This window comes from Platichthys flesus, chromosome 14 (assembly GCF_949316205.1).
Source record: "Platichthys flesus chromosome 14, fPlaFle2.1, whole genome shotgun sequence".
NCBI classification, from domain to species: domain Eukaryota; kingdom Metazoa; phylum Chordata; class Actinopteri; order Pleuronectiformes; family Pleuronectidae; genus Platichthys; species Platichthys flesus.
Window position 1 is genome coordinate 11,555,363 of NC_084958.1, and position 26,134 is coordinate 11,581,496.

General features: G+C 45.3%; 1 protein-coding gene across 1 annotated transcript in view; it reads right to left on the minus strand.

Moving 5' to 3' along the window:
- Nucleotides 1-18,358, minus strand: part of epha4b (eph receptor A4b) — an 82,855-nt gene extending 64,497 nt beyond the window's left edge. The window contains exons 1-2 of the mRNA XM_062404205.1: nt 18,201-18,358; nt 2,923-2,987 (exon numbers count right to left, since the gene is read on the minus strand). Coding sequence (XP_062260189.1) covers nt 2,923-2,987; nt 18,201-18,312 — 177 coding nt within the window. The 5' untranslated portion in view covers nt 18,313-18,358. The remainder of the gene's footprint in view (nt 1-2,922; nt 2,988-18,200) is intronic.
- Nucleotides 18,359-26,134: the final 7,776 nt, after the last annotated feature.

Consider the following 26,134-nt stretch of genomic DNA (forward strand, 5'->3'; position numbering starts at 1 on the left):
GAAAACCCTCCTCTCTGAACCCTCAATCACCTCAGCCAATCAGCACGGGGCCGGCTTGAGCGCTTTGAAGTGAAGCAGAGACGTCAGATTGGGGTTAGGTTCAACCATTCACCAGCTTAACATAATATCCCTCCTCCTGCAATCATCTGATGGGCACACCCACCAGGCCATAATTGGCCTCCGATCTCTGGCCCGGTGAGGCTGGCGGACAGAACGAGTGGAGGGGAAAACAGAGATGGAAGGTGAAGAACCACAAGGGGAAGAGGGGTGGGGGTGGTCAGTGGGGGAGCAGAGATGCTGTGGGGGCCTCCTGTTTTCAAAGATCATTAAGATGGTCTGTTTTGTGTCCCCAATGAGGAACACCCCTGCCCGGTGACAGAAGTGGGTCGCTCCACTCTCAGGCACATCCGACCCTGCACAGTGTGGATTAAACGTGACCTTCAGGGGTCAAGTGGGGTTTGCGACTAATTCACGTAGACACTGGTCTGGAATTGGTGGGAATTGCCTTTCGATGGGTCCAATCCACAGGTTTAGGGGCCAAAGGTCAACTAGATAATCCCCTTGATATGAAACATAAGACCTTCTCACAGCCTCTGCACCTACCAACTCTCAGTGCATCACTTTCTCATCGCTTTTCTCCTCCTTTACATTTGATCCAAGGAGCATTTGATGACAACAACATTCATTTTCTGACCTGCAGTATCAATATATTTAATTTAAAAAGTACAAAGAGGAATGTTTTAGTGACGAGCATAGTCTGGCTCACTGTGTTGTAGTTCTTTCTCAATTGTAGATATTTGCACTCTTTAATAAAACTACAAACAAGACTCCAAGGAAATGATAAGTCTACAAATACCTTGGTCAGAATCTACTTCAGTAGACTAAGCTTGGCTGAGACGGTGGATACCTATGTTACTTCACCTCAACTATCGGGATTGTAAATTATTCTGGGACTCTGATATTCCTTAATATCTGTCTCACTTGACATTGGTCTTACATTTAATATATCACAGTCTTAAAAAATCGTGCAACAGGTTTGGCCTCAATTAGTCTGTGATTTCTGCATTTTGATAAGTTTTTTTTCCTTTAAGGAGCCAAAAGTACAAGGGGTTTATTGGTTTATCAGATGGGATGTCTGTTCAGAAATCACGAGTAGAGGGATCATCTTTAGTTTGACAAAAATAAAATATTTTAGTGATGATAAAACTTGGGTTCATATAAAACCGTTTTTTTTTTCATTGCTTTCTCATCTTTTCCTATTTGACAGTTGCTTTAGGCCTGTCTCCCTTCTGGCTGTTTCTGAGTGACACAACTTTTTATTTTCAGGAAAAGTCATGGTGAGGCGAAGAGACAGGAGCAGCTGGTTATCTCGGACAATTTAGCCTTCTGCATTTGTCTCCTTTAAACTGGCAGCGAACGAACACAAACAAAGCGGTAGGATCATTATTATTGGCGGAAGATAACATCAGCTCCGGTTTCCATAATGCACACACAAATTGAGAGCAACCATGATAGAGGGAAAAAAAAACAGCTTTAACCAATTAAATAATTTCCTCTGTGCGATTAAACAGCTGATAGAGCCTCAACCCAAAGTAAAGACACTAAAACTAAACTATTTCTTATGTCTCAGTCGATGCTGGTGGAGTTTATTTAACAGACGAGTTGTGTGTATGCGTGCGCGTGTGCATGTGCGTGTGCGTATGTGTGTGTGTGTGTGTGTGTGTGTGTGTGTATGTTTGTGTCTCCTCTCAGGTTCTCTACACCCTCAGGAAGGAGACGCCAGATCCCCTCCATGCTAACAGTTCATGAATAAAGATATACAGGATGGGCTTCATTTCATATATTCAACTTTTCTAGCCAACACACATCTTTGAGGGGTAAACTAACAACACATGTGCCTTTTCCGAGCCATGATTAATCCACCCCGACCGTAACCATATTTTCTATAAGACTAACTTGGGTAATCCACTTGTCAAAAATTTAGACTGAACCTTTTCGCTCAGACACAGATGGAACACATTCTGCCTCAGTGAGGAAGAAAAAGAAACACATACACCAACATCCACGGCATGGCTCCACAATCAGCGCATTTCAACCGGGTGAACTTGATACCCTTGATTGCCTGAGAAAACGAAACCTCGCTTAGCTTCAGCTGCCTCTTCTCCGCTGCGCACAGCCATGAAACTGCGTGTGGCATCCTGCAATTTGACACACTGACGCTGAATAGTGGCGAAGGAAGTGTGACTCAAGGGGAAATAGAATTAATTCAGTGCCATTCAACAGCTCTAGTGCTAGAGTGACATTCAGATCCCGCTCTTATTTCTTTATTGAATAAACTTTGTCGCTCTCCCTCTCTCCACTCTCCACTCTCCACTCTCCACTCTCCACCCTCCCTCTCCTCTCACTTCTCTGTTTTTATCTTCCGATTCATGCTGGCTGCACTCCCTTGGTCCCCATACCTGCAAAAGGCTAGTTACATAACCTCCCTCGCGCACACAAACACACACACACACACACTCATACACATACTTAAGCGACACAACATGTACACGTCATGTCCTCTCGTGTAAGAATATCTAGCCTTCCACCCCGTCCCTTCACTCCATCCCCGAGAAATCACAACCCGTAATAAATGGAGGCTCCGGTGCCACGGCGTTCTCAGCGCAGCAGAAATAATTTGTAAATTCCCCCTGCAGACTCCCGATTTAGCAAGGCGCGCTCAAGAACCCAGTGCTCTCTAAAACACACACTCCAGTGCTGCTGCCTGTTCCCTGAAAATACAACGAGTCAACACAACCTGCAAGCTTTGATCAGATGTATGCTTCTGATGCCAGCTCCAACATAGAGAGAGGAGGTTTTTTTTTTTGTGTGTGTTTGTGTTTGTTTTTGTGTTTGTGTTTGTGTTGTGCAGCGAACACTCACCCCCTCATTAGGGTAAGCCTCCCAGCCCAGGTCGGCCAGAGCTGACATGGAGTCCAGCAACGTAACTGCAAAACACACGGAAGAGAGAGAGCCAGCATGTTAACATAGTGAAAAGAAACTCATACATTACAATAACATGCGTCTGTCTCCACTGCATCATAAAACCTTAGGGTGTAAACCTCCCATGTAAAACTCCAAGATGTTTCCATCTTTCATACAAGGGGCGTGTTTTGTTGCATTGAGTCAAAACAGCAGCAGAATCACAAACACTGGTGAACCTATAATTTCAGCTTTCAGATAACTAGAGTCGTGCTGCAGCTGCTGTGGTTCAAGGGGACACGGAGTCCGTCGCTGAAGCCGCATCAAGGCACCAAGGCCAGAGTTTATTTAAAAGGTGCATTCACACGCATTTACATAAAGTGACTCCCGCCCAAAACCTCGCTCTCTCTTTTCACCATCAACCTCTCGACCACCGCGAGCCTGAAAAACCGTTTTTTTCATGAAACGTCCATTAAAACAATGGATTCCAGTGCTGATATGGCCTCAGAATGAATAAAACATACCAGATAATTATTAAAACACATTCAGGGTTTAATAATTCTGCCTGTATTTTTATATTTAACATTTTCAATACAATCATATTCCTTTTCCAGGTGAGGCTTAAAACAGTGCTTTTGTCTCATTCTCCTCACCCTTTCAGGCCAATGAGCAGACACATGCGTTGGACTGAACACATCAAGCTGTTACAATGGTCAGAATCCATTTTATTAATCAATCATTGGCTATAAAACAGAAAATCTACTGTGCATTTTGTGAACACTTCACCCAACTGTGTGGATTATCCAGACACTGTTTGTAAACAAAATGTATCAGCAAGACCACATGTAGTAATCGGTCAGTAACAATTCATGTTACTAATAAAACACACAGTAACCCTCTTAACACACATTTTACAACAATGTACACACCTACAAATGGATTATTACAACTGCGAAAAAAGATTTTGTTGAAATACCACTTAAATAGGAGACTGTCACCCAGCACCATGTGCAGAGGTGGGGGTGTATGTGCACATATGATCCAGATTACACCCGTTTCCTGTGTGTGATCTGCTGAGTGACAGGAGGTGGAAGTGGAAGAAGGATGCAGGAAGGTGAGAATGAAACGTGAGAGAGAAGGTGGCAGGTTGACCAGCGGGAGGCATAATAAAAACCTGCTCAGACGCTGGTGTGCGGTTCTCCACCTGCGTGTGTGTGTGCTCTTATACAGCTTTGTGAGGACCAGCGTGTGTGTATGTATGTGCGTGCGTGCCTGCTTGTGTGTGTGTGGTCTAAGTATGACTGACGCTGTGGGGACCTAAACTTTATAAAGTCGCAGTATGGGAACAAAAAGCATGTCCTTATAACATGAGGACATATTTTCAGGTTAGTTTTAGGTTGATAAAAGTTAGCAGTAGAATTGTGTGGTATTGGAATAATCAGAAAATTGAGTTCCCAAACAGGACATTTCACATGAACGCCATCTCAAGTTGGAATATCAACCCGGACAGTCGGTGAAACTTTGATACACAAGTTACTGACGTCACAATGATATTTTAACATTCTTATTTAAGTATATACCTTTTTTCTGCTCTTTCTTTACTAGACATAAGCTGTTTTTACCTATTGGTAAAATCCAGAGAATCGGCTTCAGAGTTTAGCGTGAGGTTTTCGGCATAGCTACTTTTACAACAGCATAAAATCCTCCACATTATTCAGACGAGAGGTGAAGCAGCCGGGTGCAGCAGACAGAGACAGGAAGTGACGCGTAAACTCGGCTGCTGAGCGCATGTGAACTGGTTTCCAGCACCCTAGACCATCGTCTGCTCTTATCACCACAAACTCCTTTGACATCTTCGTCTCTGTCTTCAACGTGTTTTCAACGGGAGATATTTGTTTTAATTTTTGCGTCTGTCGCGTGTTATAAGCATCATCAACCCCCCCCTCACTCGCTCGTGGGCTGTGTGTTCACACATCGACCTCTACTGGATTTCTACAGACTTAATACTGGGAGGTCAGGTGGATCAAGTGCGTAGAAACTACGGAGCGCCAACTCTGACATTTGGTTTCACACATGCACGCCCTCCAGAGAAAATAGGATCTGCAGAGTCCCGTTCATGTCTGAAAGCAGCTGTGTGTGTGTTTGTGTGTGTTTGTGTGTGTGCTTGCGCGCTTGTTGAGGCTTGGCTCAGTCAGGTCCTAATCAAGTCTTCAACACCGCTGACCATCAATATTTAATCAGTATCCATCTGCAGAGACGGCTGCTTATCTCTTTCTTCTCTCTCTCCCTCTAGCTCTCCCAGGTTATCCTCTCGCCATTGGAATCTTTGAACCTATGGTTTCAAGGCACAGATCACAGATCAGCCACCTGGGCCACTGACCTGACACGATGCAACGTGACGGCATCAGTTTTAAATTCAGACACGTGCATATTCCCTCCAATTTCATGAGGGACCAATGCAGCAGTGACCTGGAAAAAACTACTTGAATAAAAAGAAAACAGTTTGCCGTCCTGCATATAAATGAGACTAATCGCTCAATTGAGAGAGGGAGAGAATGGCTGTTTACAAGCCCCTCTGTGTATCCATACTGCCTGTAGGTATAACAAAGAACTGTAAAATTGGTCCATCCTCCTCTTTTCCTATCTATCCCTCTTTTTCCTCTCGCACTCACGCTGTTCATCAGCCCTAACTGAATCCCAGCCATTCTCCTCAGCTCAGCACACCATGGCAGCAGGGAGGCACGTCATGCTGCATTAGTGTATACGTGCGTATGCGCGTGTAACAGCCCACATAACTGCTCGTGTCCTGGCGATCTCGCACACAGCAGCGGCCGCGTGAGAAAACAGCCAGAAAATAGTGCACTCGGTGTAATGAAGCAGGGAGAGAGGCTGCGTGGCGGAGCCGAGGTGAGAGAGCGATAGATTAAATGAGAGGGATGAGACAGAAACAGCGGAGGAGAGATGCTGAGCAGGGAAAGGTCAGCGGCAGCCTCCAGTCCGCGCGTGTATACAGACAAACTAAAGACCATTAAGACTTTTTCACCAGCTCATGTGCATTTGGAGTGGCGTACGGAAATTGGGCATAATAGTATAATAATATGTGATTTCAGGGCCCAAAGGTGCACAAAACACACACTCCTATTTGTGTCGGTAAAAGCTTCTTATAAACAGGTATTAGGTCAAATCGTCTGTTTCACATACACTCAATCATAACAGTTATTGCCTTTGTGAGTCAATTACTGTTATAAATGTTTTTTTCACAGAGTAGGCTATGGATAAGTACAAGCTTGATAGTTTTTTCATTTTATTGTTTACACAAATGACAATAGTATCTAGGCTCCCCGATAGTTTTGATTGTATCCATGCAGATTTTAGGATATTTGAATACAAATTAGGTAAATATTATTTCTGGAGCTTTATTTTGTTTGTCTTCAGCGAAATTACGATTCAAGGTAACACACAGGCCTCACTGCTGTTGTTTTCATTGGACCCTGGTTAACTTTGTACTCACTGACCATGTGTGTCACTGCAACTTTTGCCGTGATTTTAATATCTTATGGACTCAATGGACGGAGCACCACATATCCACCAGGCAAACAGACACATCTACAGTGACTTTTTTGCTTGTGTAGTTTCTCATTGTGTAGAAAATGTACGGGCCTAACAGAACTGCCTTGTAAGCCAAAGTGTGACGGGGGCCATTACATGTTCTCAAACCATTTTGCAGTCCACTGGGAAAACACACAAACGCACACATACATAAAACTACACATTGACACTTTCTCTCTTCTCCTCACACCTCCTGTCAATACCACTTATCACTTGACTATCACTAATCAATGACTGGACACATCAATTATGTATAAGCTATAGCTTCCTGTCTGCTGACACAGCGAGAATGCATATAGGTTATATATAAACATGTGTGGGTGTGTCTGTGTATGTGTTTGTTTGTTTGTTTGTGTCTGACAAAAACAAAATACAAAGCATTCTTACTTAAACAGACATGAATCTCTTTGACTCTATTTAGTGCTGAAGTTGTAACTTTCCATCCATCCATCTAAATTTAAAGTTCTTACCCTCTCTCTTTCCTTTTCAGGGGAAATATGTGTGTGTGTGTGTGTGTGTGTGTGTGTGTGTGTGTGTGTGTGTGTGTGTTTGAGAGAGAGAGAGAGAAATCTAAGCCTGGGCCAGGCCTGCTTCGGCCCGTAACAAAAACACCAAGCTGATCATTCACTCACTCAAGCCTGGCTCATGTTCGATGTAATGACAAGTCTCTCTCTCTCTTACACACACACACACACACACACACATATGATGAGCAGCTAAAAATGATATCTCATACTCACAGTGGAGCACATTCCAAAATTGAACACTTAGAGACAACAATAGAAACCAAAAAGAAAATCTATCTATCTACTCTATCTTAAAATAACACATTCACACAAACGAGTTCACACATGGGCCCTCGTGCTCATAATATTTCCTAAGCTTCTAACAAGGGACATCAATGCACCGATCCATACACGTGCACATGTGGCCTGATTAGTGCGAGAGCTGTTTGGTTCCTGATGGACACGCTGTCGTATCGATCTTCAGCACCAAACTGTGAGGTTTACATTATGAGAATGAAAGAAATTCCTGTACGGGAAGCAGCAATATGCTGAACCGGCACCTTCTACTGCGCCCAGAGCTAAAGACAGAAACACAAAACATTTCCTCAATCTCTTTGTCTCTCCATCTCCTCTCTGTGTCTGTCTGCTTTTCTTCTCACTCCTGATTCCTCCCCCTGGGGTGTCTGTCTCTCCCTGTATTCCTCCCTTGTTTCTCTCTCTCTCTCTCTCTCTCTCCCTCTCTCTCACTGCTTCAGCTGGGCTGCAAGAAGCTGTGATCCACCTGCCAAGAATCAAACGCCGCTGCCAACAACCAGACTGGCGCACAAAGAGACCGGGATGCTTACACACACTCGCACTCGCACACAAAACTGACAAACACACAATTTAGGATGGTGCCAGGGCCAGGAAGAGAAAGGGCTGCACAATAAGACCACCACGCAGACTCAATATAGAGAACAATATGAGACTACATAATGAGTTCGTAAGATCTTTTCTGCTTAGAGCAGAAAATATTAAATTTAAATCAGTAATTCAGCTTACTGATCCTCTTGTGACAGAAAGTAATCCAGTAAATGAACGTGAAGAGAAAATTGGGGAAATGCAGATGGGATGCTGATCATGGTATCTTGTAGATGGTGTTTCAGATTAGCCAGATTTTTTTTATTTGTGAGTTTTTAAAGATTGTTATTTACATCTTTTTGTAATTACTTTTCAAAATTAAAACCACTGATTCACTTAAATTCTACACATTCAAAGGGACATAATGGTACCAAGTAGTCAAAATAATAGGTAATAATGTTGGACGTAAATACAAAGGGCAACAATATACATAAACTATGAGCACAGTATTTCTAGCATCAGAAGAGAAAATGAACCTCAATTCTGGGAATAAAAAGCTGGACAGCACAGTTAATACTACTCTCGCATCTGTATGCTGAGTTAAACTTCAGCCCACTGCTAGTTAGCTTAGCATGAAGCAGTGTCTCATTTCAGAAGCGCCTGCTTTGGAGTAAAGGTTTCGAAGGGTCCTTCAATTGCGGCCAACAAATGCATCCTTCCATTCCCAAGCAACCAAGGCTCCAATGGTTGGACCCTTCTGAGTTCAACATATCCCAGGTTTCATAACGCAATGAATGGTGATGAAGCTGAGCTGCAGAAAGAACAGTCGCTAGTGTAGCTATTTATGTAATGTCAAAGTTGGTGAAGCAAATAGGAAATATAGACCATAAACCACACTGTGGGTCTAAGGCCGCCTCCTTCGTGAGCTGCGTAGACCGGAGGAGGCCCCTGAATAGGGACACAGCTCCAGACTGGAGAGTGTGGGTAGCTAGTCTGCCTTTCTATGGATTAAACAAACTAGATAATGGATTAGTAAGCTTTAAAGTTGCAGTTAAAAGAGGTTATGTCCTTGGGATGGAGCCAGGCTAGCTGTTTCCCATGCTGCCTATATGCTAAGCTCGGCTAACCGTATCCTGTTAAAAGCTTCATATTTAGTGCACAGACACGAGAGTGGTATCGATCTCCTCATCTAATTTGCTGAAAGAAAGTTGAGTGTATTTCCCAAAAGGTTGACATTACTACGGAGACTGAAATCACCTCTTTAGAAAAAATAGCCGGCTTCAGTGAAGATAACTTACTCTGGTCAAATATACAACTGTACAGACACACACACACACACACACACACACACACACACACACGCACACACACACACACACTCACTAGCCTCTTCTGCCTCCACTCCACTGAGATTGCAGTTCAACGAGGGAGAGTGTTGTCAGGGCAACACAACAGGCCGACGGAGAGCAGGATGAAGAAGTGAGAAGAGTTGAGCTCTGAACTTTGGGAGCAAACTGGTGTCGAACGGAGACTCGCAACATTTTCTCTCATGCTGTCTTTCCATCAGTCCTCTCTCCACTCATCCACAAACCACCAGAGGCTCTCAGTCCATCTTTTTTCCTCCAGTTTTCTCTCTCCACCGGCGCTCTCGTCCGCTGTTCATTTCATTGAAGTTCTGTGCTGCTGTATATCCTTCCTGTCCTACCTCATGGCCTGTTTCACATCGTAGATATGAGATACATCCTTTGTCATAATTTAATGAATGGAACTGCAGATGTAAAATATTCACTTATTTCCTCAGTATGTGAATGTCGGGTGTGTTTCTCCTGCCATTGGCAAATCCCAATATGCAATGTTTTCAATTTCCTCTCACAGTGAGATTTTTTTGGGTGGGATGAGGTTCACGATTTAAGAGTGAAAATAATATACTTCTTCAAGTGTGATCGCTGTCGGCAAATTGTCTGCTGTCTACGATTATTTAATTTTAATAGAAATTATTCTTTGATTCTGTTCTACTGCTCCTGCTTTTTACTATTTTAAGTATTCTGATCAGAGAAATATTATATTGATCCTTTACAGTTTGACAAAGACAACATAAATTCCACATCAAGCCAGACTAAATTACATATATTTAAATGAAATATAAAGTTTTAAATATACTAAATCTGCATTATTACATGGTATAAAAACCTGGTTTTGTGAAACAAGTGAAGAAAGCATGATGATGTATGATAAATAAAGTATAAAACAATAAACAAAGATTAAAAAAAAAGAATGTCATTTGTCTTAAGACTGAAAACCAAAGTTTAAAAAATTACATTTTCATTGATTAATGAAATAAGGAATCAATATTTTCCTAAACAACGTCAAGCTGAATTTGATGAATGCAGAAGATAAATTATTTGCTGCTTTCCTCTTTCATCACGTATGATAATGATGGAACATTTTAAATAGATCAAAGAAATAAATGCAGCAGCCTCCAGGAAACTAGAAACCAGAGAGGGTTAATCATCAACTGGTGAAAAAACAAAGAGTGGTGGGAATATTGGAAAGTCAAAAAAACACACAATCAAGATACCTGGATTCGGTTCATCAATCATCTAGATAACTTACGATACGGACATTTACTAGATCACGTCTTCAGTATCAGAAGACATTTACAAACCAGCTGTCATCAGTTCACTCTTGTTTTTATTTACTCTGCGTAACACACACTTACACACCTACAGTCATAGACTTATTTAGAGAGAGACTATGCTGCTGTCCAAGAGGGAAAACAATTCGATGACGCACTTTTTCAATGCTGCTGCTTTAGAGAATTTTTTAAAGAATGTGCCATGGTTTATTGAAAATGGTATTCCCTTCAGCCTTGAAAAAAAAAAGTTATGTCGACCCAAGAGGCAGACTGAGCGCGAAAACATTCATGTATGTGACGAACTGTACCTCAATGAGAACCCAGCCCCTCCTCCTTCCACTGTGGAAGAGGGTACAAGCCTACTCTGCTTTTTCATATAACACGTGCAGAGGAGTGAAGATGCCTTTCTGACAGAAGACTATGACAAGAGGGCTGCCCTAGTTTGTCGCTTGAAGAGGCTCCGGAGTGCTCGTGTGCATGCGCGCGTGCATGTGTGTGTGTGGGGGGGGTTTGTCTGTGCATGCTGGTTGAATGCTTACAGTGTTGGACTGTGACATCCAGTCAGATCCAGACACTTGTTTTTTTTTTTTTTTTAATAAGCTCCTTCCACCAGTGCACCAACAACTCATGAAGGGCAAAAAGACACACACACACAAATTGGTCCCCACAAGGTCTACTGATCCTGACAAGGTCAGTGTTTACGCTGGAAAAAGTCCTAAAGAAGGAACCAAAAACGAGTACACACACATTAGAGTTCAGAAATGACCTGATAGAAATGAAACCACAGCTCCCAGTCTGTACATCCTCTCTAAACTGTGATGCATCGCTCCAAAGAAGTGACTTAAAGTAGAAGGTGAGGACTGATAAGAGTAAATGAGCAATGACAGATAAAGATTTAGTTTTTCTCAGTAAGACAAGGAACAGCTATGTTTTTCTGACCATGGGCTTTTCCCCACTCCTTTGTGCTCCGTTAGTTCTTAAGACAATCTTTCTGATGGGACAAGAACACACACTCGCACACACACACACACACACACACACACACACACACACACACACACAGACACACAGACGTATGGCTGTCACACAGTGGTTGGTCACATGAGGGTAAATTGGCCTGGAATCTCTGGAGTGTGCCATGGCAATGGAGACGGATAGGAAATCACGTGTCAGATAAAGGTGTGCAGGCTGCTACTGTCGATACACACACATAATATATACGCAGTCACACACAAACAGCTCAGTGCCTGTCGATACCACACCTACAGTAATGGCCCGTCCAGCAATTTTGTCCGACTGCCCTGCTGCATCCATAAAATCAAACTTAAACCAATTTGCAGTGATGTGGACGGCATCAAGTAGTAAATAGACGAGTTAAACTGGTAAAACATGGGAGTGTAAAAGGATGGGGGAGACCGTCACTCAAAATGCTTTGGACTGTTACACATACAATATGTAACTTCAGCCAAAAGGGGTCGCTCAGTCAAAAACAATAACGATCAAGTTTGATGACTATAATGGGAGTTGTTTTCAACATCAGTAGTGTGTCGATGAAAATTGACCTCACACAAATCATGTTCACGGATGAGGTAATGTATTTAAGTTTTACTCACGTTACGCAGCTAACGTCAATGAAAATTTGTGATCAATACAAACAGTGGAACAGTGTGACGCAGCAAAAAGTGAACTTAAATGAAACGTCCTGTTACTTTGAATAAACTCTGGGATTTATCTGGGTTTGAACATTGATGGTCTTGAAGGAATGACAGGACGAATTGTTATTTATTGCATCTTTAAGAATGTCTCTTAAATTATTAATTGAGGTTGTATGCTAATCCACCCCCTCTATAGTGTTTAACTTTATGCAATTGCTTTAATAAGAATTTGGAAAAGATCTTGGCCGTGTTTAAAAGATGTGAACAGAGGTCTCTGGATGCACCAGCTGCTGCAGTGCTACAACATTAAGGTGCCACTGCTCTTTTGTCAGGAGAACCTCTGAAGCATTCTGAAAATTAAAATCAACGGCTAGCCTAACTGCATGGATATTTCAGGTAAATCTGCTTTTAAAAATTTGTATGTATTTTGTTCTCGTAATACCTTCACTGCCTTTCAGCAGCAGCGGAGAGAATATTGGAGCGCTGGTCAGCAAACCCATCTACAGCTGACCCGAATCCTCGGCTGTTTGTTTGTGAAGCTGCCTAACAACAAAAGGAAAACAGAAAGCGAGGGAGTGAAAGAGGAGGGGAGTGAGGTAAGGAAACAACCAAATTCAATTTAGCCAAATTAAAGGTCAGGAGGTGCAGGGGTGAGAGGAAACCAGGAAAAGAGGAATGTGTGTGTTTGTGTGTGCATGTGTGTGTGTGTGTGTGTGTGTGTGTTTAACAGTGGCCAAGGCCCAGTGATCAGTGACTGGACCAGCAGTTAAGGGCTTGTTCAGAGGGGGAAGGGGTCAGCGGACATGGCGGTGGGTGGGGGGGAAACCCACTTACATCCAAACTTCACTTCAGACAGCACACACTGAGAGAAGAATTCTCTGACATTAATGAGCTCGGCATCTGACGGGAATCAGCCGAGCCTAAAAACTGTTCCAACTTCTATTCAAGCTAGTTAACACACTGACACACTGACACACACTCACACACACTCACACACACGTACATCCACTCTAACAAAGGAACAGAAAACATTGTGTTGAGTTACTTTCTGTCATGGCAGCTTGTTGAATGAAGATAATTGAATTACAGTACACACTGACTACATAACATTAAAAAGGTCTGCATATTAATCTAAGTACACTACAAAAAACTGGTAAAACAGATAACAAGTAAGAATAAGTCTTCACCCTTTGGCCGTTGACTGTATCTGAAGATGGGCAACATGTCTCCACTTCCTCCCACTGTCCAGAATAAAAGCCACAATATGTCAGATATGAACACCGGCGTCCTGTGCATTTGGAGCCAGAGTCTGTTCAGTAGTGATCGTGGGATGGAGCCACAGCGGCGAGGTCCCATCAACACACGTGCTCGACCAATCGCGAGTCAGCCAAAGCAACAAAGTCATTTACGACGTGTTAGCCCGTTTCTATAGCATCAAATAACTGATTAAAGCTAAAGTCTGAAAAACACTTGAACAGATGACTTGATCAGAACTACCTCAAAGACAAACATGAGAGTTGTATGGAATCTCTCTCTGCGAGAAAGAGGAAAGCAAAAATACGAGAAACTACGAAGCCATGTTTAGCAACCACTGACTACCGTCATGTACAACGCAATGGCTCTGAGGGCGCTCTTATTGGTGCTCTGTTCAGCAGGGCACGGAGAGATGGCTGGGTTATTCAGTTTGTCTTGATCTGCTCCTCTGTCTTTGTTCTCATTTTCCTTTCTCACTTTGTCTCACAGATTCTCTCTGGTGCATCTGTCTTTTTGTCTTTTATTTATCATTTGAGACTGTGTCGCTCTCTCTCGGTCTCTCTCTCTCTCTCTCTCACACACGCACACGCAATCAATCCGTGAGGTGAAGCCCTCGCAGCAGAATCCTTCTCTGTCACTGAGCTGTATTTATAACCCCATCTATCAGCCGGCCCCGGGAATACGTGACACTCTTCTCAGGACCAAGACCACCAAACTGCCCCCCAGCCGTGTATTAGAGTAGGATCGGTTCATGTGGGCATTTGTGCGTGTGTGCATGTGCTCATATGCCCATTTGTGCTTGTGCACGGGGCCTGTGTTAAGCAGATATCAGAGCCCAACCCCATTACAGAAAACACACAGCAGCTCACAACTCCTGTCCAACTGTTTGGCGATCAGCGGAGGAACCAGCGTGAGAGAGGGAAAGAAACGAAGACGACAAGAGGGAAACCAACCAAGGAGAGGGAGATGGAGGGCGGGGGGGAGGCAGATGGAAAATAGAGAAGGGCAGAAATGGGAAAAAAGCCGGATTGGAGATGGAGTAGTGGCGGTAGTAAAGAAAACAGGAGGGTGCTTGCGCTTGCTGTCTTCTCTGCTGCTCTCTGATGAGAGCGGAGATCTATATCCTCTTCTGTCCAAGGTCACGGTTGTTACATGGGAGCAAAGCAATATCTCGGACCCACACACACACACACACACACACACACACAGACACTATACGTGAGATATGGCTCTGCCGATAACTACAAGCAACCATTATAGATTAAAGCAATTAAACTGGAAGCGACCTTTAACCGAACATTATGCCACAGTCAGGATCTTGTGTGAATCATAAGATGTGCGTGTGTATGAGAGTGTGTGTGTGTGTGTAGAGGACATGCTTTACATATGCTTGCTGGCTGCTCACCCTCATGTTCACCTTACGAAGCAATACAGCCTTTTCCAACCTATCATCCTGAGGCCAGTCCAATAAAAATACATGTCTGGTTGCAAGATTACATTAAATCTCAAAACTGTAATAAAACTGAAATAGGCCAGGGAACCCCAATCCCTCACTGCCGGTTCCTATAGGGCAGAATCACAACGCAGATTTCGGTGCCTTATTTCGGTGCCTGAGCTATGAGCTGCAACCCATACAGGCAAAATTAACACCCCCACACAGGCCTAGTTACATTACACTTAACTGGTGGCAACACGGCTCTGGAAGCACGTAACATTAACCTACAGTTATCTAGCAGCTACCTCAAACTCCAGATGACACAACAACAAAAATCCTAAAGCTAAACGGTCAGAGATGTGGGTTTATTTCCCTAAAAAATAATACACACACTGGGACGTGGGGCAAAAGTTTGAAAAGGGAGGAACGTGACAAACTGAATGAAGCACCTGGCGACACATGGGACACTTTCGAAAGCAGTGGGATTTTATGATTGTTCGCTTGTAGGAGCCATCAGCTGGCTGGGCGGTCGTCCCAACTTTCCAATTTGCATCGGTAACAAAAAAGCCGCTCTTATTATATAGAGGGTTTTAAAGAAAACAGTATTGCATCTGTCACCGTTTAAGCACCAGTACCATTTTAAAAGCATCTTTTTAGCATCCCTTATCGGAAAAAACCCCCAACGATACCGAACCCTAAATATATTCCCTGCTCTGTTGTTTCACCCCCATCCCTCACCCTGGGCAGAGGAAGGAATTAAAACATTCATTTGCATCCCTCATAGTCAACATCCCGTTGCAGCTGAAGGAAGCGCAGAGCCCCGATCATGCTTCTGTGTTTTTCTAGGCTTGAGGAGGTATATTTAGATACAGATAAATAGAAGGAAGTAATCTGCTCTATTCCCCAGCATGATTCTGCACCGGAGGGGGAGCAGGAAAAAAAGTAGGCCCAGAGAAAGAGGAGACAATTGTCGTTCCACTGGGTTATCAGGAGGGTAAAGCAGGGATGAGGACAGCGGGACAAACGGGAACCGAGCAGAGACCTGTGAGCGTCCACCCAGCTGTTACATCAGTCTGCCCCCAGGGCCGGGGCTCGTTGTGTGTGGGGCTCCCTCTGCTGGCTCACAGAAACTCACCCCACTCCTCTTCCTCCCTGTTCTGCTGGCAACAAAGACCTTCAGAGGATGCTCTTCATCACAACAACTTATGAATGAGCCCATTTCCTCCACAGATCGTGTTCCCAAAGTCAACAGTTAGCAGCAATTCGGAGCAATTCTCTCCAGTGTTCCAGCCCACCCTCATAACTGTGTTTCTTGTAAACGCCAACAATTTCGGAGCAGATCAATAAGCCCATGTAGTAAACTAAGCTTGTTGACAGCTTAACACTATTTTGCTGCTAACACTATCAGCTCTATCAAAGGCACTGTGCTCTTAATTTAGCTTTTTGAGTCGTATTTCTCCGTTTATGACACTTTTCGCTATACGAGACAGACTCAGAGGGAGGATTTCCTGGAATAACATGACTGCCGAAATGCGTGGGTGGGGAATATGCACACTCATAGACTAACACAAGGTACACACACACACACACACACACACACACACACACCCAAACTGGCACAAAAGAAAAGCAGTCCCTCAGCTAAGCGTGCAGTCACAGCAGGAAAACTGGCAGGCTGAGAGGTAAAAGCAGAGCGTAGAGCGGCGGACAAAAATGGCTTCATTGGATTACTGTCCCACTGGGGCACACACACAACACTAATTCACACACACACACACACACACACACACACACACACACACAAGTCAGGGGCTTGGCTAAAAAAGTGCCAATTAGACCAATAGGCTGAAGCAGCAGGACAGATAAATGACCAGAGGGGGGAGGACAAAGACACTGGACACACAATATAAAAAGTGTACATTGAAAACTCTGTTGACCTGTCAGTCACCTCAAAAATGCTCAAGTTGAACATCAGACACACACGTGCACAGCAGCTCACAGAGGCCCCCTGTGCGTTTATCCCTATCAACAGGAGTTTCCTTTGGCTTCCAGGGGGTTACATCATTCATGCTCGTTCGAATGAATATTTCATCGGTGTGTTAGTGTCTCCCTCACATGCAGTGTCTCCTGCTGTTAGCGCACTGCTCCTCCTTCTCCGCTCGCTGCCTACCTAACCTCCAGAGCTTTTGTTCTCTGTGACCTCCTCCGGGCTGTGACATACACTCAGCTCACACACAGTTGAGTCAGCCAGAGGCAGACAGGAGGTCCCCTCCAACCTGAGTGTGGCCTGGCCTGTGCTGTCCCGTGTGCGCGTGGGGGGTTGATGTGAAATCATTTGACTGTTTAATGTACTGTGAAAGTAGGAGAAAGGTAGCGACCGTGCAGCTCATGACAGGGGATGCAGCCTTGTTGAGCCGCACAAAGGGACACGACTGGAGCTGTGAATGAAAACGCTTCACAGGATGACAGTCAAGTCAAGCTGGGATCACCTCCAGTCAGACCGCCTGACAGCACGAGAAGCAACAAACAAGCACTCACAAAAGACCCACCGCTCCTTAGACCAGTTACATTTTGAATATGCACTGCTGTGCTCCTTTCTCCACTTAGAAGTGCCCATCTGGAGCCAGCTCCCATGTCTCAGTCCAGCAGGCAGTCAGGAGTAGTTAGTGAGTAAATGCATTGGCTAATTTCAGGCACAGCATCGATGTTAATACAATAACCAGGAGAGGCTCAGCAGCAGCGTGTGACAAATTTAATGTAATTGCTGCTCCTCATTTGTAGACGGCAGCAGAGGGGAAGAGCATCTATCAGTGGGTTATAATGAAGATATCTATAATTTAGAAGCATTGTGACACAGAGGTCAATATTGCTTTGGCATAATCATTATAAGTTAGGCTGCTTTAATGCAAGAAAAACAAAGAAGAGCGAGACAGATGTGGAGCTTTTTCCAGATGTCAGAAAGTAAAATTGTCCACATCAGCCCTCTCCATCCTCAGCATGTCAGTGATGCATGTGTGTATATACGCCATGCAAATTTAATTCCAATATTCCCGGGAAAGAAAAAACGTGACCAACAGTTTTCCCCCCTCCTCTGCTTCCCTCCATCTCCGCTTTTTCTTTATGCATCATTCATAACCGGAGCCGAGCACTTTCTGCGCCGCTCCGCGCCGCGCTCTCCCCGGCAAGTGGAGCCGCGGGGATCGGGGCTCCTCGTCAGCCAACGCAGCGCACAACAGCCCCAAAGTCATCTATGTGTACACGCTCACACGCACACTCACACAACCTCCCAGGTCCAGGACACCCACCTTCATTCTCCGGGTAATTCCGTAAGGCTCGGCACGGCGACAGAAAGAGGAGCAGGGAGTACAGGAGGAGAGCGGATGGATAGATCCACAGGACGCGTGGTGGTGGTGCCATTTTTCAGGCTGCGCTGCGCCCTCGCTGCATCCCTGTCGGCGGTGTCGAGTCGGTGAGCGCAGCCCTGCGATTGAGGAGAGAGAGTGGGGAGAGAGAGAAAGAGAGGGGGAGCGTGAGGAAAGGAGAGAGCGAGAGGAGGTGGAGGAGGAGACGCTGGGAAGGAGGGTCCACAGTCAGCCAAGGTCTGTCAATCAGCCGCCTGGTCTTTGGAGACTCCTTGCAACGGGTTACACTGCAAAAAAAGAAGGAGAAAGAAAAGCATCTGAACAAGTGATTTTAAGTTTGAAAGTATAATTTGCCCTCCAATTTAGAAAACAACAGCGAATTTCAATGGTCAGGGCTTCAAGGACTCAATGAAAATGCTGTAATCTCTTTCAGAGCCATCCTGAAAGCACAGTGGAGCCTCAAATTCATAAAGTATATATGTCACAGCAAAATCAAACCTCTTATGGGATTATAGGATTCTAATTCTGTAATTCTGTAAAGCCCATTCATTTAAAAAGAAATACGGATATAGCAAAAAAAGAGAGCAAATGTGACACTGCGCTTTCTTAACAATACACAAACCAAGTGTGAAGCCATTAAAACAGTTCCCAAGGCACAAGAGCTACAGTCCGACAAACAGTGGTCTCTGGAATCATTAGATGGATTCATAACGAGGGCATGAAGTAGTTGTGTTTCCATCAACGCATAAGGAACAGACACACTGTTTGACATGACTCTAATCACTGAAAATCTAACCATGGCATCCACACTTAAGCTGTATTCACAGTGTTCTGTGTTAAACTCCTTTACAACAGGCCGTGCGGTTAAGAGAGTTCCACTGTGTTTTATTTAGTTTCACTCAGAACCACATTCTCTGGAAACCACAACAAAAACCAGGCCTCTCGTGCTGTTTGGATCGGCAGTCAACAGTGGGAGGCGCCAGTCCAAACACTTCCATCTCACTGTAGAAAATACTGTCAATTATTTTGATAAGCGACATGGGCACGAGCCAATTACAGCATTAGTGTCAGCTCCGGCTCGCCTCGCTCTGTCTTCACCCAGTTGTGGATATGGTTCCTGCAGATGTGACCGGCAGTAAGCAACGCTGACACGCACAACGGCTCCCAATCAAACCCTTTATGGAGATTTATTCAGCCTACACTACATGTATTTGACTGCAGCTGGGACGTCGGGAATGTGAACGTGGCTGTTGGTGTGTCTCGCGCGGACTTGTCTTAAAACATGAATAAGTAATGCGCACAGCCTGTCATGTGAAATGTGTGAGGAAAAGCTGTGAGGGTGCAAGGTCAACCTTTCAATCTTTCACTTCTTAAACACAGCCACACGAGACAGTGCTCCTGTGGCCAATCCCCGGCAGTACAGGCATTAGAGGGGTATCATTCTTCTCAGGGGAGCTTTGGCGAAAAAGCAAATGAGCGTCGTTCCCGTAATGTTAAGCTTCTCATTTAATCCTAACACCTACGTGTACATTCTCTGGATAGAAATTGGGGTAAATTAGAGCCCATTGTCGGATCTAAATCAGTATTTATCTTGCCGGCCCACCTGAGAGAACGGGATAAAGAGATCCCAGAGGTCACCTGATGCACTGGGGGGTTTTATTTCCCAACAGGCCGCCGGCAACTGTGATGCAACGCGCGCCATGATTTATGGAAAGATCGTGACCACAATTATATTTACCACGGGCAACGCTCTTCTATCACACGTCTGTCCCAAATGAAGCTCCTGAAAGAGCCATAAAACTGTCAAACATACTCAGATTTATGCTGAAATTCAGTTTTAGACCCCCCCACCCCCCCCCCCCGGCCATGTGTGCAGCGATAGAAGTGTGTATCGGCTTTTTTGTGTTCCTTCTTGCATGTGTGTGAAGCAGCCACCTCCACAGATTTGTTAAGGGTCCAATTATGATGATGATTTGTTCCCTGCAATGGCTTTACTTGGATGACCTAATTTTCCTCATTCAGTGTGTGTCAGTTTTGTGTGTGTGTGTGTGTGTGTTGGGGGGGGGGAAGTACTAGTCTGTTTTCCTCTCCTCCTCCTCCTCAGCCCTTCCTCTCCTTCTTCTTCTGCTGCCATGACGCTGCATTCATCCGTACGGGCGACAAAAACATTGCTGTCATGCATTCCAGCAGTGACAGCATGACATGGCCCCCTAAGCCTGTGTCACTCCCTCCAGCACACAACCCCCCCACATACACACACATCCCTCATGCCTCGTGGAGGGGTGATTTCGGCGGTGTAAAACACTGCTTTTGCATAAAGACATTTCAAGGCTCGACGACACTGAGCTGAGTTACAGTCGCCCCCAACAAATATTTTGAAACGTGTTTCCCGGTGCCCTCGTGTGCATAACTTTGTCTGCATCTGCCGCTGTGGTTTTGCGCCGTTCCCCCTCCTCACTTTACTTTACAAATGCATTTCCACTTGGAAGTGATCTCCTCCCATAGCCTTTCACTCATTTTAGGAAGACTCTCCCTTTCATTCCTTTCCCCTCCTCTTTTCGACCTCTACATTCTCAGCCCTCACCCTGCTTGGCCTATGGCTGGGTCAGCGAGTCTTTGTGTCGGTCTGCTAACCATGCCACAGTACACTTCTCGTTCTTATTCCCTCGCAAACACACAACCACAGTGAATATATATACCCGGAGCTCCTCCCTATATGAGAAAAACCGAGGACAGTTACAAACTTGGATAAGTGCAACAGGCGGCGCAACGGGAGTGTGTGCAAGTGTTTTGTGTCGGGGCACATGCACCGTTTGCTTGTTTGACGAGGGGCAGAGGTGATGACAGGGTCGTCTGCCTTGCCAGGAACACCCCCCGAAGCCACCACACTCTAAATACACACACACACCCTTAGCCCCATTCAAAGCCACTCACTCATGTAGTAATGTCTCCATTGTGACAGACTGAAGGCTTTATGGGCAACAGCTTGGTGCTGGCATTTGGGCAGAGGCATTAGTGTGTATATGAGCATGTGCGTTATTGTGTGTTAGTGTGTGTGCCTGCGTTTGGCCCATCCGCTGTGGAGTGTTGAAGCCTCGACTGCTCGGCTCCAGACTGGTGACAGGAGAGCAGAGTTGCAGGATAGAGGACGCGAGGCGGAGGCAGTTTCAGGCCCGAAGATTAAAAGACAAACACGCACGCACATACACACACAAACACACACACAAAGACGTGCACATACACACACACACACACACACACACACACACACTCAACCATCCTTCCTCTCCACTCTCACTTTCCTTTACTGCCATGGTCTCAGCTAAGCAGGCAGAGCGATTCGTCATGTCAGAGAGCCCCGGTGCTGCCATACAAAAAAGGTGAAAGGGAGTGTGGGAAAGGGCTGGTGCACAAAGCCCTCCCTGCCCCCGTCAGTCTCCCTGTCTCGGTTGCACACGCGGGCCGAGAGCCCCTTCAGCATCCCCCCCACCCAGTAGTCTCCAAGGCCACCATCTGCAAAAACACAACCGACCTCTCCACACATATACATATACTTCGATTTCCCGCGTGAACTTGTTGATTTTGTGGTGCAGCTCAGGGCGCCAACACAGCCAAAGAAAGCGAGGCTACGGTTTTCTACAGTGGCCACCAATCTTAAAATGCAATGAGTTCATAGAGAGCGTTCGCAAAATATCTCAACATCAGTCCTCTGAAGCCTTCCAGAAACCCTTTAACTCAGTCCAGACAGCCATTCATCCGGGGAGATGGAGGGAGGAAGAGACGGAGGGATAGAGGGCGGGAGGAAGAGGGTAAACACAGCTATTCAAAGAGGAAACTCAGCCAGCGCTCCCTTCAAAGAAAAGAGTGGAAAAAGTGAAGGGTGATCTCCTTGAGACTGAGGCCCGCTACGCAGACAGAGAGGCAAACAAACAAACAAACAAACAAACAAACAAACAAACAGAGAGACTGACAGAAAGACAAGCTGAGAGAGGAGGATGCTCACACTGTTCCAAAATGTCTGCTCATCTATAGGAACCAAAATATAAACACACTCACCAACACACACACACACACACACACACACACAGACATGCACACACATATACTATATATATATATGTATTTAGACAAACTGCTGACTCGTAGGCAAAGTGAATGTTGTCTGGCACAGCTGAGCCCAGCCGAGGGTTATTTACTGTAAGCCTGCTGGGGGAGAGCGGTCCGTGTCTTACCATCTCAGTCCTGTCCTTCTCAAACAGAGGAGTGATTTAACAATCAATGAAAACTGACCTTGTCTTCCCGTATCACATTCCTGCCGGAGCCGCCCCATTAGCCAATGACGAGAAGGCACGCAGATTCACCGGCGGCAAGGTGAACAACAGCAGGAAAGTATCTTTATGAATCGTCCTGAGGCTGGTTGAGACAAGTGGGAGCAAAGTCAGGGAATTTATGTCATTTTATTCAGCCGATGTCACATCATATCAAAAAGTGCTAAAAGAAAGAAGGGGAGATGGATGAAGGGAAGAATGGAGTCATCATGAGTAACTGGAGTTTGCCCAAACGGTGACAGTCTGCTGGCAGAGCGAGGACGGAGAGATGCCCGGCTCAGAGCTCAATCATTTCCTGCTTGTTCAGTGCTTTAAATGGGCTGGCTCAGATCAAGGAGAATCTGAATGGGGATTTAGGCGTCACTGTCATATGGATCACACACTACACACTACTGAGTCTTATTATGACCTGCAGTCGCTGCTGCCTCACAGGCCGCTAATCCTATTTGTAACAGTGGTCAGAAGTTTGCAAGGCATCGTGGGTAGAGGAGTAGATTGTCGCTGATAGAAAGTCTTTCATCCCACATTAGAGCTCAGTCGAAATGAATCATTTTGTAAAGTAAAATAAATTAAACCAAGACAAAAGAAAACCAAACCAAACCAGAAAATTGCATTAAATTACCCCTTTTTTTACCCATTTCAGGGCGTCAAATAGCAGCAGCAGTCGTCTAAACAGAACGACTCCATTTAAAGGTAGCACAAAGGCAGCCGGAGCTCCTGCTGCGCTGACTTCATTCAGTGGAGGGAGAGGCAGGTGTGGCCTCGGTGAATGTCTGTCAGCGCCTGGCGGAGGAGAACCGCTGCTCTCAAAGTGGCTGAAGGCCGCACAGACCCTGTCACGTGACGCAATTGGATTCAAAGTTAACAATAAAAAAAAAAAAGCCTCAGCCTCAGTGTGTGTTGACAAAATGACTTGCACAGAGCAGATGTGATTTGTCACCATCTCTCCCGGCACGGACAGGCCCGCGCTAATGGACGGACACTCTTTGTGTGCTAAACAAATTAGCTCCATTACTATGAGACACACGGCGGGGGTGAGAGAGGCAGATAGAGGGAGGGAGACGCAAAGGTTGTAGATAAGGGATATAGAAATGCAAACGCAAAGAGAGAGAGAGAGAGAGAGAGGAGCGACGGAGAGATTCATCGAGCTTATAGGAGAAGAGTCGTTGTGCGGAGCGTCATTCTGTGTCAGTGTGTCTGTGTGAACCAGACGAGACATCGAAAGCGCTTCGAGCCCTTGTGGGAAGGAGTAAATGTGCATTATCGTCCATCCATCACTCACTCGTTACTCATTCACTTACTTACTCTCTCAGACACACACGCACACACACAAACACACATGGCGCACATACATGAATGCTGATAGGCCCTAATACGTGCACTTAACACCAGACTGGATGCCAGCGAGACACATTTATCTCCATGCAACTGTGAAACGATGCTGAGTGCATCTGTGAGCGTGTGTGTGTGTTTGTGTGTGTGTGTGTGTGTGTGTGTGTGTGTGTGTGTGTTTGTGTGTGCACCAGCGAATGTGATCCGCCAGGTTTCAGGTCAAAGCAATTCTCTGTCAAATGATTGGTTCATAATCTGATTGACAGGCATTCTCCCTCCTCTTCTGTCTTCTCCCTTCTTTCCCCTCATTTGTCATCCATTTCACTCTCTTTCTCGCCCCCCCCCCGGTTGTATGCATTTCTCTGATCCTTTTACACCCTCTCACCTCGTCCCGTCCACTTCTCCCTCCAACGTCCTGTTTGCCTTCACCTCCTTCTCCTCCTCTCCACTCTCCCTCCATCCTGTCTCAGTCTGGATGATATAAACACATCATTCCGTCTGAGCTGTGATCACATTACCTGTGGTAACGCCACTCATAACCACACACCTCCGCCATCTGGAAGCGTGTGTGTGTGTGTGTGTGTGTGAACTCATTTTTGTTCCCTCTTTGGGACTTTTTCCAGCCTAACCCAAACCTTGTCAGGACCAAAGCCCGGTCCTTATGAGGCAAGCGTCACTACTTCGGTCCTGACTCAAGGCAGGGTAGGTAAGCCGTCTCTGAAACACTGTTTAATTTATACGATGAAATCATCCCGATAGCAATCAGGAATATAACAGACATATGGACGGTATTAAATGATTGGCTGCCCCTGCTCTCACTGTGCATGACTTGGCAAGTCCTCGGCAGGGAAGACATGCACTGCTGAAGCAGCAACGATATCCAGAAGTAAGGGAGCAAGTCATGGAAAGTCTGCTTCCAGCAGTTGTCAGGTAAAGTGCACGTTCATGTGTCTCGGGGCGAAGCTTTGACGAGAGGGACGATTGGAGGGAGTGGAGCGCCTCTGTATCATTTTTTCCGAAGCGTAGCCTGCTTTTTTTCACGTATCCAGGATAACCGACCCCAGCTTTACAGTTTTTTTTCGATTGCATAAACACTAAAATCAAAAGTATAACACAATTATCAAACTTGACACTCAAGGAGCAAAACATGGGCCCAGATCTGCACCACTATAAGCACAATGTCAGCTTCACACTTTTTGCAAAACAATACACACAGTGATCTGCAAAACACTAAACACACTTGTGTACATTAAACACAGAAGTATATCAAGATGTCACTTCCTTGCAATTCCTAAGCACTGCCTGTCAAATGACCACCCCTATGGGCCAATTGGTTTAACGCAGCCATCAGGTGTTCAAACACATGGTTGCTTAATTGTAGACACACCAATCAGGTTTAAGCACGATAGCAATGCAGCAGCTGAGTTCACCTGTTTTCAACCAAAATGGAGCTTGTGCTAAAAAAAGAAGAAGAGTGAGGGTGAGAGGGGGAATCCACGGAGGAGGAGAAGGCTGCGTCTGTGGCATTGGTAATGATGTTGTGTGTGATGTACTGTATTCCAGACCTATGCTGAACTACACAATCTTGTCTTTCACTGTATTTTTGAGAGTTTTACAGATGGATGCTGAGGAAATCGCATGAATTCATTTACATAGATGAGGCCGGGTTCAACCTGACAAAATCAAAAAGGAGAGGCAGAAATGTCATTGGCCAGGGGGCTATAATCAATGTCCCAGGGCAACATGGGGGTAACATCACCTTTTGTGCTGCCACTACACAGAATGGGGTCCTCCTCCGTCATGACAACATGGGCCCTTACAACACACCTCACATTCTCAAATGTTTGGACCGATTTCACAACATCGTCACAGCAGTAAACCACATGCGCCAGATGCAATCCATTGTCATCTGGGACAATGAGTCATTCCACCGCTCTGCTCTGGTCCAGAACTGGTTTCAACACCATCCACAGTTTACAGTACCATACCTTCCACCACACTCTCCGTCTCTAAACCCAATCAAAGAGTTTTTCTCGGCATGGCGGTGGAGGGTTTACGATCTCCGGCCCCAGGCTCAGGTACCCCTCATTGAAACCTGTACTGGACACAGAATGTTCTGCTTGTCTGATATTTGTCGAGCTTACAGTGTTATGCACCCTCCTGTAGTAGCATGAAAACTAGGACATGTTTTGTTGTGATTCTCCATGTTGACATGTT